A 12645-nucleotide genomic window follows, 5' to 3' on the forward strand; every position below is an offset into this window, starting at 1 on the left:
AATGACTTCAAAAAATTTTAAAAATCAAGAATAGAACAGTTTAATTTACAATTGAAAAATACATTTTTGATAAAACAAAGAAAAAATGATTTTCCAACAAAGATAGTTCAATTGTAAAAAAAAATAATAACTTGTGAACAAAAAAGATGAAGTTTAAATTTAAAAAAATCAAATTTCAAAATTAAACTAGAATAGTTACACATTCAGCTAAAATAAATAATGTAGATCCAAATAAAATAAATATTTAACCAAATAGTTAAAATTCCAACAAAAAGAAGAATTTTCTAAGATAACAGATCAATTTAAATGAAAAATTAAAAAAAAAAACGAATTTTCAATATAAAAAGTTACATTTTCAACCAAGAAAGACTTTCGCCAAGAAAAAAATGTTTAATTTTCATTCCAAAAAGAAAAAAAATTTCCTCCAAATCGTTGAATTTCGAAATAAAAATAGGAATTTTCAATCAAAAATTAATTTTTAACTCAATAGTTGAATTTTTTTACCAGAAGAGTTGAAATTTTAACCAAGAAAGATTTTACAGTCAATAAAGAAAAAAATGTTGAATATTCATGCCAAACAGACAAATTCCATTTTAAAAAGTAGAATTTTCATATCGAAAATATGAACTTTCAACTAAAAATTAATATTGAACCAAACTCTGGAATTTTTTACCAAAATAGTGGAATTTACACCCCAAAAAGACAAATTTTGTGCTAATTAGATTAAATTTGAACCAAAAGTAATGCATTTAAAAAAAAATTGTCAAACAAAAATGAACTAGTTGAACTTTAAGGTGAGAAAATAAATTTTTGGCCAAAAAGATAAATTTGCAAATAAAAATGATCAATTTTGAACAAAAAAAAAAAAAGAATAGATAAATATTTATTTACACAAATTTCACCAAATTAAATTAACTTTTAACCAAATCGTTAAATTTTCAACCATAAACATGAATTTTCGACGATAACAAAGAGAGTTTTAAAAAAATACGAATTTTTAACAAAAGAGTGGAATTTTGAGCCAAGAAAGATTTTTTAGACAATAAAGAAAAAAAAGGTTGCATTTTTGTGCAAAAAGTTCATTTCTAAGCAATTTTTTTTTTAATATCAGTTAAATTTTCAAACAAGAAGAATTTATTTTTAACAAAATTGTTAACCAAAAATAAACTAGTTAAACTTTCAGGTAAAAGAAAAATACGATCGAAAAGATGAAGTTTCAACTAAAAAAAGATCAATTATCAACTGAAAAATAGAATTAAAACTAAACTTAAAAAACTCCAACTGATAAAATTAAATTTTAACCAAATCGTTAAATTTTAAACAAAAAAATAGGAATTTTCTTTGATAGCAGATGAATGGATAAACAAAAAAGTTGAATTTTTAAAAAGAGTTGCAGTTTCAATGAAGAAAGATTTTTCAGTCAATAAAAAAACATTGAGTTTTTATGAAAAAAATTAATTTTGAATTAAATAGTTTCATTGTTTTTTTTTTTTTTAATAAAAATATTTGAATTTTGAATACAAAAATATTACTTTTTCAGAAAACTTTTCACCAAGAATAAACTAGTTAAAATTTCAGGTAAAAAAAATCGACCAAAAAGATGAAGTTTCAACCAAAAAATATGAATTTTCACTTTTTAAAAAATTACAAATATTCATTAAAATTTCTTTTATATCAAATCGTTAAATTTTCAACCCAAAATAGGAATTTTCGACCAAAAATATGAAATTTCAACTAAAGAAGAATAAATAAATATTGATTCAAATTTTTCTGAACCAAATCGTTAAATTTTCAATCATAAACAGGAGTTCCCTACAGAGACAGGTAAATATTTAAACAAAAAAGGCGTAATTGTAACAAAAAATTTGAATTTTAAAAAACGAAAAATTTTTCAGCCCATGAAAAAAAAAACATTCAAAATCAATTTTCAACCAAAAAGAATAATTTTCTTAAATAAATTCTTAAATATTCCATAAAATAATACAATTTGTAAGAACAAGATGAATTTCCAATCGAAAAATTGTACGTTTATTAATTATTTTATTTATTGATAATTTATTAATAAGTACCTGATTTGTAGAAACCCTATATAAAATGAAAAAGTCATGTATAAATAATAGTATATAAAAAATTCTACTTACAGGTTTAACTTCTTTCTTATTTTTTTTGGATTTTCTTGATTTTTTTCCTACTATTTTATTATCTTGAGGTTCTTTCGGTTTTCTGACAACTTTGGGCGCAGCTTCTCTTTTTATAGGCGTTTTACCAAATAATTCGGCAGGAGTAATGACTTTGTGGTTTTTTGGACTTATGCTTTCCTTCTTTTCATTTTTTATTTTCTTGACCACAATCTCCTCGTCTTCAGAATCTGATAAAGCATGCTTTCGACGTTTTTTCTCTGTAATCTGATTATAATAAAAATAGGACATTTTTCTTCAATCGTGGAAATTAAAAAAATGTATATAAAGATATTTAAATCAATAAAACCTTTGATTTTTTTTGAATTTTAGAAGACTTCTCGTCGTCTTCATCGGAGGAAATTACGGGTCCTTTTCTTGATGCTGACGGTTTTGATGTTGATGGTTTTGAAGTTATAAAATATGATCTAATATCCTGTAAAAATGCGATAATAAACACAATTTATTAAGCTTAATTAAAAAAGTTAATTTGCAGGCTGTCTACTCAAATCCTAGAAAAAAATTCCCTGATAATTCCAGCTTTTTTCCGGGTATTTCAAGTTAAATTTCGAATAAAAAAGATAAATTTTCGACTAAATAGTTGAATTTTTAACTAAAAAAAATGATGTATCTTCAACTAGAATTATGATTTTTCACAACAGAGAACTTTGAACCAAGTAGTTTTATTTCCAATCAGAAAAAAAGGAACTTTCAACTAAAATGATGAATGTTTAACTTCAATACTTGAATTTTCAAATAAGAAGAATTTTCAAAGACAAAGATTAATTTTCAAACAAAAAGCTGAATTTTCAACTGAAAAGGATAAATTTTCAACCAAAAAATGAAAAATTAAATTTCCAGTTAGAAAAAATTAGCGATTAAATGATGAATTTTCAAATAGAACTGTTCAATTTTCAAGCAAGAAAATTTAATTCTACAAAAAAAGACGATTTTTCAACAAAATATATGAATTTTCATCGAAAAACGCAACATTTTCAACCAAAAATTGAATAGTTACATTTTCAGTTTAAAACAATAATATTTAAGCAAAAAGATGCATTTTTCAGTTAAATCATGGAATACTGAATTAGAATAAGTTAAACTTTCAGCTAAAAAATAATGATTTCCAACATAAAAAAAAATAATTTTCAAAAACATAGTTACACTTTCATGGAAAATTATGAATTTTCAAGAAAAATTATAATTCTTTAACTAGAATAGATCAATTCTAAACTGAAAAGAAGAATTTTTAACAAAATATTTTAACTCTTAACAAAGTAGTTTTATTTTCAACCAAAAAGATGAATCTTCAGATACGATGATTAATTTTTAAACGAAAAGATTCATTTTCTACCCAAAAAAAAAACAGTTTTTCAAACGGGTTACATGAATTTTCAATGATATAGTTGAATTTTCAACTAAAAAAGTATTTTTTAACCAAATAGTTGAATTTTGACTAAAAAATATCAGTTTTTAACCCGATAGTTAAATTTTCGGTTAAAAAAATTGATTTTACACACACAAAAAAACAATTTTCAAACAAAGTGATGAAGTTTCAACTGAAATTAGGATTTTTTCACAAAAGAGTTAAGTTTTAAATCGAGAAGTTTAATTTTTAATCAAAAAGATGAACTTTTAACTAAAATTATAAATATTTAAATTAAGTACTTAAATTTTCAACTAAGAAAAATGTTCAAATGCGAAGTTTTAAACTAAAAAAGATCAATTTTCAGCCAAAAATGGAATAGTTAAATTGTCAGTCAGAAATATTTTTCAATAAAACTGATCAATTTTCGACTAAAATGATGAATCTTCAACTGGAACAGTGGAATTATCAAAAAAAAGATCAATTTTCAAATAAAATGAATATTTAACTAGAATTTTTAACGAAAACGAGACATTTTCAAATCAGAAGTTTAATTTTTTTACTTAAAAAGTACGATTTATCAACAAAATACATGAATTTTAAACAAGACTTGAATTGTTTAATAAAAGAGAGACAAAGTTTCAATTAAGAAGGGCAAATTTTCAACCGATTAGATTTAGATACAAAAATTAATATACCACCAAAGAGATCAATTTTAATTGAAGCGATGCAGTATTCATCTGGAATAATTACATTTCCAATTAATAAAATTTAATTTTCAAACAACAAAAAAAACTGATTTTTAACAAAATAGTTTAAGTTGCAAAATTAATTTTCAGCAAAATATCTCAGTTTTCAACCAGAGATAAATTTTAATTTAACATGATGAACTTTAAATGAAAATAATTTTTATCAAAAGAATTTAACACTTAACCTATTAATTAAATGTTCATTAAAAAAAGGAGTCTGAAAAAAATGCAATAATTGATATTTCAATCAAAAAAGATTTAAATTTTTTAACAAAAAAATTTTATTTGAACTAAAAAAGATGTATTTTCAACATGAGTTGCCTTTTTAACTAAAAAATATTTTTCTGTCAATAAAAGACAGAAAATATTGCAAAGAAGCTGGTAAATTTCCAACAAAATACATGCAGTTTCAACAAGATACTTGAATTTTCAACTAAAAACGATCAATTTTTAACCAAAAATAGAATCGTTAAATTTTCAGGTTAAAAAAATCAATTAAAAAAATTCAACAAAATAGTTAAATCCAGCAATAGAATGCTATTTTTACAAATAAAGAATCAATTTTATTTTATTTCATATTGATATTCAAAGAAAAATTAAACATGCTCGCGAAAAAATTCCTTGACTTTAAAAAACAGCAAATTTTCGAATTTACACAATAAAATTTTTTGTATAAATAATGTTTATGTATTACAAATACAACAATCAAATATTTTTCTAAAAGAAATTATTTTCAATGTTTAAAGTTTCTAATATTATTTTTTTAATTTAAAATAACAATAATTGCAAACTAAATTTCATGCCGAAATATGTATTTTGCAATTATTTTAATTTTAAATTCAAATAATAATTTTATAAACTATAAACATTAAAAATATGTTTAAAATAAAAATATGTGATTATTCTATTTTTAATATATAAATAATATTTATAAAAAAATTTGTAATTGCTTCAATTCGAGAATTTTATTTATCGGGAATTTTATTAATCGGAAAATTTACAGTAACAGAAATGTTATTTTTCGGGATTTTTCAGAGGTCCCTCGAATTCTGTAAAAAAATATCGTAGTTTATATTTTAGCCAAAAAATATTTTATTTTTAACTAAAAAATAGTTTAATTCAATCAAAAAATTAACATTTTAATGCCAAAAATACGAGTTATCTACAAAATAGTTGAGTTTTCAAACTGGAGATATGAATTTTGACAAAAAAAAAAAAAAGAAATTTGCAACAGAATTGTTGATTTTGAAAGTAAATAACAAAAATCTGGAAACAAGTTGAATTTTCACCCCAAAATTTAAATTTAAAAAAAATTTTGCAGTAAATAAAGAAAAACCAATTGATTTTATCGAGCCAAAAAAAAACAAATTTCCTTCAAAACAATTGAAATTTTAAATCGAAAATATGAATTTTCAGCCAAACATCAATTAAGAACCAAATAATCGTTTCAAACAAAAACTAAACATAATTGAATTTTCAACTAAAAATGATGATTTTTTCACTAGTCAGTTGAATTTCCAACTAAAAACAAAAAATTTCAAATAAGTCTTTTTAAAAAAATTGCCATCCAAAGGTAGAATAGTTACATTTTTAGTAAATAAAATAAATTTTCGATAAAACAAAAATTTCACAAAAAAACCGTTAATTTCTCAATAACAAAAACTTAATTTTCCACTGAACAGATAAACTTTCCATTAAAAAAGATGAATTTTCAACCAAAAAGAATAAATTTTAAACAAAATTATAACTTAATTAAAAAAAAAATCGACTAAAAAGATAAAGTTTGAACTAAAAAAGATAATTTTCCGGTTAAAATTAAAATTTTACCGAAAAAAATGAACTTTTAACAAAGTAGTTACATTTTCAACTAAATAGATCAATTTTCTACGATGACAATTTATTAACAAAGAAAATCTTTCCAATCAATGAAGATAAAAAATTTTGAATTTTATTCCCAAAAAGACACAATTTGTTCCAAACATTTGAATTTTCAAACCAAAAACATAAGCGAAACAAAAATGATTTTCGACCAAATAGATAAAATTTCAATTATAATAGTTTAATTTTAAAGCTAAAGAATAATTAAAATTTAACGGAACAATATGTATTTTTAACAAAATGGACTAATTAAACTTTAGGCTATAAAAAAATGTCGATAAAAGAAAACGAAGTTGCAACAAAATAATTCAATTTTCAACAACAAATTAATTTTCAATCAAAAAGATCAAGTTTTAACTAAAAAAAAAAAATACTTAAGGATAAAAAGTTAATAACAAAGACAAATTTTGCAGTCAATAAAGAAAAAACGTTGAATTTTTAATAAAAGAAATAAATTTTCATCTGAACAGTTAAAGTTTCAAATGGAAAAGATTATTTTTCTATTAAAAAGACAAATTTTATACAAAAAAAAAATAATTTTCAACCAAAAATGTAATAGCTGAAATTTAGTGGAAATTTTAATTTATTCGTTCCAGGGGAAGAAAAAAAAAACAAATTAAAAAAGGTCATAAGAGAATTTCACAATTGAAGTACACTTTCAACCTCAAATACGTTTATAAATAAATTTGAGTGAATAAATAATAAAATAGTTAGGGGAAACGGAGTTTTAATTACCATATATAAAACTCTAATCTTTATTCAAAAACATTCCTTGCAAAATAGAGATCGAGGCATGTAACTTAACCTAAAAGATAGCTGTACTCCATTTGAATTTTCTATCGATTATAAGATGGCATGACTTACCTTCGACATCTTTCTTTCTTTGTAAAATTAAATTTTTATTATTATCATATATAATTGTTTGTATTAATATATTTTTATATATTCTTCCCTTGCAGAAATATATTTCATTTTACTCCTAACGTCGCAAACAAACGCAATCGAACATTCGAACCGCGCAAATGCAAAAAGGAGGCGTCACCGCAGTTGTTTGTTAGGCGCCGAAATTCAAATAACCACAATTTTATTTTCAAACTATTTAGACAAAAAAGTTTGTTTTTCCGCTTTAAAAAACATATTTTTTATATCGTACAATTGAAAACAATAACAACTGAAAACATAAAAAAAAGCCAAAAACATACATTTTTTAATGTGTTTTTTCCTCAGGTTTGCAATTTTAGAACTTATCGTAAAAGTATTCTGATTGGTTCATTCGCCCAAGCCAACCAATGATTTTAAAACTTGATCACATTCTATCACATTTGAATTATTTTGTAATTTATTAAATTACAGTGACGTGAAATGGACACAAGAGTATTTAAGCAAAGATATTTCTTTGATTTACGTTAGCTAGTAAGATGTCTGTATACCGAGGGCCAAGCAATAATATCAATTCCATGGGACAGCATTGGGATCTTACAATCTTTGGATCTTATTTTCATTTTTAAAAAGTTATTTAATTAAATAATGAGGTTGTTATAAAATTTGTTTATTAATTTTATTATTTAATCAAATAACATTCAAAAAATAGAAGTAACGCCAAAATACATTTATGGCGAAAAAATTCTTTTTTTCTAAGTAATTAAAAAAAATGTGTTTTCCCCTATGATTGGTATCATTGTTTTGTCTTCGCTAAACAGACATCTTAGATTTCCCCCATCTAACCAGAAATACCTAATTAGGGGCATTTACCCGCCTCTGGGCGGCGCAGCTGTTCTAGTAAAAATTCAAATTGGACAAATGACATTTTTTAAATAGAAATTCAAGAATAAAGTTTACATTTTATTAATAGAAGAAAGTAAAAGTGTTTTTTCAGTAGTTTTAAATTACACTAAAATAATATTATTATCTATTGAAAGCATATTTCAAAGTACAAGTTTTCATATTTTTATGTTATTTTTAATACCAAATAGAGAAATTTTCATTTATTAAAAACAAATTTTTAACAAAGAATGAAATAGGTTAATTTTCAAGAAAAATATGATCTTTCAACCAATAGAAAAATAAATTTTCAAAGAATTATTTAAACATTTCAACTAAAAAGCATAAATTTTCAATGAAAAATGGAAGAGTTCAATTTCCAATCCAAAAACAATGAATTTGAAAAAAAGTTGAAATTTGAACCAAAAATAATTTTTAGCAATATAGTTAAATTTTTAACGAAAGAAATTAATTTTCAAACGATGAAATGAATTTTCAAACGAAGAAATGAATTTTCCCACAAAAAGAACAGTTTTCTAGCAAAAAAAAAAATTTCAATAAAATAGTTCAATTTTCAAGTAAAGAAATGAATTTTAATCTAAAAAAAAGCAATGTACATTAAAAAACTGAAAAGTTAAATTTTCAGCTAAAGAAATTAATTTTCAAAAAAAAAAATAAAATGAAATAAACGAATTTTTAATCAAACAGTTTAATTTTTAACGAAAGAATTGAATTTTCCACCAAAAAGATGAATGTTTAAACAAGAAGAATAATTTCCTAAATTAAATTTAAAAAATTATAATAATAAATAAAATAAACGAAATTTAAAATTAATTGTTAAGTTTAATACCAAAGAAATTAACTTCCAATCTGAAATGTCGAATTTTAAATAAAATATATAAATTTTCAACCAAATAGTTGAATTTTAGACTGAAAAATAAAAAAATTTAAATCTAAATGAAATATTTAAATTTTCAGTGAGAAAAAGAAATCATTTTGGATAAAAAAAACAAATTTACAACAAAGTAGTGAAATTTACAATGAAAAAATGAGTTTTTAACGAACTAGTTAAATTTTCAACCGAAGAAGATGAATCCTACAAGATAATAAAAGTAATCAAAATCATTCCAAAATAAAGAAATTAACTTTAAGCGAAAAAGTATCCATTGTCAACAAGAAGTAGAATAGTTAAATAAACAAAAAATTAAATTTCAAACAAAAAGATGAATTTTCCAGTAAAAAGAATAATTTTCTATAAAAAGATAACTATCAACATAATAGAAGTTTTTACAAAAATAATACATTTTCAAGGAAAAAAAAGAAGTTCTAAAAATTGTTTATCACATCAGTTTTGAATTAAATAGTGGATTTTCAAACTAAAAGCGATGAAAGATACAATTTTCAATCAAACACATAAATTTTTAATAAAGAAGAATAATTTCTTACAACGAAAATCGAATATTTAATAAAAATGACCAAATTTTTAAGCAAATAGTTCAATTTTAAACTAAAAAAGATATATTTTCACCCCAAAAGTGGGTGCATTTTCAATAAAAATTAATCTATTATCAGCGAAGAATATAACTGTCGATATATATTTTAACTAAAAACTAAAATACTTTTTTCACTTTTTAATTTTCAAATGAAAAATATAAATTTTCAGCAAAAAACGAAATAGTTCAATTTTCATTAAAAAAAATAATAACTTTCTTTCAAAGAAAAATACGAATTTTGAAAAAAATAATTAAATTTTCTTTCAAAGGGAAGAATATACAACCAATACAATGAATATCTACCAACGTCAAAAATAGATAAATTTGAAAAATTCTACTTTGAAACGTTCTTTGAATGGACAACAATGTTATACATTTGAAATTCAGATCTACGCAAGAAAAAGTGACGATTAGTTAAAATAATAAATTTCATTTTCTCATACTAAACGAGTGATTCTTTCACTTTATTTTATGAATAAACAATAAACTTTTTAAAAATAATTCTGTATAAAAAAACTCGTAACCTTCATTAGTTGCACATGAAGAGGAGTTTCTTCCATGGTGAACTTTTTCTTCAATCACGTGGTTTGTTCTTCATTCTCGTGGCTTATGCCTTATGGCGACCTCTTTCTTAAACTTATAAAATTAATCAAACGAAAAAACTACATTTCTACTTTTATCGAATGTAGATAATTATTTCGATTTGTGTCTGTTTATTTTCACTTTCAATAAAATCTGTTATTTTGTAATGAATTATTATTATGCATAATATTTATATTTTTCTCATAATTCTTAAATTGTTACATTAAATTATTGAAGATAATTTTTACCAAATAGTTTTTATATGTACGATTCTTAGTTTAACTTAATTCCCCATTCTTAATACATTAGTATATTTAAAATCTATTTAATTTTTAATTTTTAAATGTTCTGCATTATGATAAGGGGTAATCTATAGATGATATAATATAGTTTTATACAAACTTGATCATATCACGTAAATTGATTTTATATTCCACTTAGGTAATTTGTGATTGATTTTGTTAATACATATAAATTCATTTCTTTAAACTTTCAATAACTTTTATTCAATTACATATTTTAATGATTTTTTTATTTTCAAATAAGGAGGCTTATTAATATTATGTTACACATGATAATGTTTTGTTATAATGATATTATATTTTATAGTTTAAGATTATTTACAAATTTAAAATAAAATGGTAATGAATTTTTAACTGGTATATTTAATGTAACAGGAATGATTGTTTAAAGTTTATCTTTAAATATCATTTTTTAAATAATAGAAACGATTAATTAATTAATAGATATATTGTGAAATCATTAAGTTTTATAATATTATGATATAAATTATAATGAAAAATGCTATTTAAACATGAAGTTATCATAAACTAAACTAGAATTAAATACATTTATTATTTTAATGTTGTAATTATATTAATTATTTAATCTAAGCATGTATGTATGTATATTTAATCTCTCCCTTTTATGTGTCTGAGGGCCTCCGCTCACTGTACATAAAATTTATATTCTATCCTTAATCTGAGTTATAAGCTGCTTATCTTCTAACGTTTGGCCTCACTTGAAAATAAAATAATAATACCATAAAATAATACTAATAATTCTAGTTTGTATACAAAAAGCAATTTTTCAGTATGATTTGAATTTTCCCGGGACTTGACTAAAGCTGCTAGCGCGATCTACTGGCTAGCAAAGTAACCATCCTCTCAGCTATTTGGCAACCCTGATTCTCAGACAGGAGGAATTTCAGATGCATTCACACCTTCATGTCACTCACGGCAGCGCAAAAGGCAAAATGGCCGCACGCCCGAAATGTGTGTGACACACGGTGACACTCCGAAAGGTGTTGTGTTTGTGTCAATCGGTCCTCGTTAGTGTCGTTTCTGTGCAAATTCCTTTGATATCGAAGTGACAGTGATCGTTACAAGTTCTCCAGTGATTTCTCAGGACGCAAATCGACGTATTCTGTCACCAGGGTGAGTAACAAATTTCGGACGCGATTACGCTCTGAATGCGATTCAATTACTATTATCACCTGTCCTTTCTTCCGCTTTACAATCAATTTCCGGCTCATTTCCGACCCTTGTCGTATGAAAAACAACCGTGAAGATATTTTTCTTGGCCTTACGTGTTTTTTTGCATCCTGTCAAATTCTTGACGCATGTCGTTATTTACGGTTCTGGAATGTGTTCAGGTGCTCTTATTTATTTTTTTTTTTTTGCGAGGCGCAGGTGTCGTTTAAATGGGCACGGGAAATAATAAAAATTTGCCAAATGTTGGTAAAAAAGTCACGATTTTTCTAGACAGTAATGGCCTCGCGGTTAAAAAGCGAGAGAAATTGCCCGACTTTCACTATTTCCAGAAGAGGCGATGCCTCGAAACTTACAGTCAAAATTACATACACGTAGACACGTATGTCACGCAAACGCGAAGTCCGGAACTCACACATGCCACTTTCTGACTTCACTTTAATTCATTCAAATTCTTCCGTGTTTATTTATTTATTCGAAGAATTTTAGTTTCAAAACGTAGGTACGCTATTCATGTACGAAGGTACGCTGTACTTTCGTGACTTTCGGCTGTATTTAAAAAATTTTATTGTTAAGTGAATTTTAATAGTTGAGAATTTTTATTTATGCAATCTTTATTTGAAAATTTAAAAGTCTCGACAAGAATTGTCCAGAAAAAAGTATTTTAGATTATTAATTTGGTAAAAGAGAGCCTTCGCACTCTTTTCCCAAATCCTTTTGTAAAAAGAATTCCTCTTTAACACTATTAAAAAAAAAAACCCGGACTCCTTTTCTCGTTTTTCTCATAAGAATGTGAACTAAATTAATAGAGCCCAATAAGAAATTACACTATTTTTGGTTAAGTTCAGAATTCATCTCTTTTGATTAAAAAATCTACTATTTAGTTGAATATTTCGTTATTTTTTCGAAAATAAAGCAGTCGTCATTCTTGATTTAAGATTAAAATTTCTTGCTTAAGATTGAGATTTGAAAATTCAACTGTCTTCTTTCTTATTACATAAAAAAATATATTAATATTTTTAATAGCAACAATACATACCAGTAGATCAAGAAACATAACATCGGGAACAATGTCTTCTCAAAAATTCGTAATTATTGGCTTGAAAATTCGACCATTTGGTTGAAAATTTAATTATTTTGTCGAAAATT

General features: G+C 23.7%; 2 protein-coding genes across 2 annotated transcripts in view; one reads left to right on the forward strand and one right to left on the reverse strand.

The window, feature by feature from the left end:
* LOC117178123 (replication factor C subunit 1) overlaps positions 1 to 7180 on the reverse strand; it is a 46434-nt gene extending 39254 nt beyond the window's left edge. Inside the window, exons 1-3 of the mRNA XM_033369378.1 lie at positions 7035 to 7180; positions 2488 to 2613; positions 2142 to 2405 (exon numbers count right to left, since the gene is read on the reverse strand). Of these exons, the coding sequence (XP_033225269.1) occupies positions 2142 to 2405; positions 2488 to 2613; positions 7035 to 7043 (399 nt within the window). The 5' untranslated portion in view covers positions 7044 to 7180. The remainder of the gene's footprint in view (positions 1 to 2141; positions 2406 to 2487; positions 2614 to 7034) is intronic.
* A 4036-nt stretch (positions 7181 to 11216) lies between these two features.
* LOC117178537 (tyrosine-protein kinase CSK-like) overlaps positions 11217 to 12645 on the forward strand; it is a 91025-nt gene continuing 89596 nt past the window's right edge. The window contains exon 1 of the mRNA XM_033369965.1: positions 11217 to 11442. The gene's annotated coding sequence lies outside the window, so the exon portion shown is untranslated. The remainder of the gene's footprint in view (positions 11443 to 12645) is intronic.

Source organism: Belonocnema kinseyi, chromosome 8 (genome assembly GCF_010883055.1).
Source record: "Belonocnema kinseyi isolate 2016_QV_RU_SX_M_011 chromosome 8, B_treatae_v1, whole genome shotgun sequence".
In the NCBI taxonomy this organism is placed as follows: domain Eukaryota; kingdom Metazoa; phylum Arthropoda; class Insecta; order Hymenoptera; family Cynipidae; genus Belonocnema; species Belonocnema kinseyi.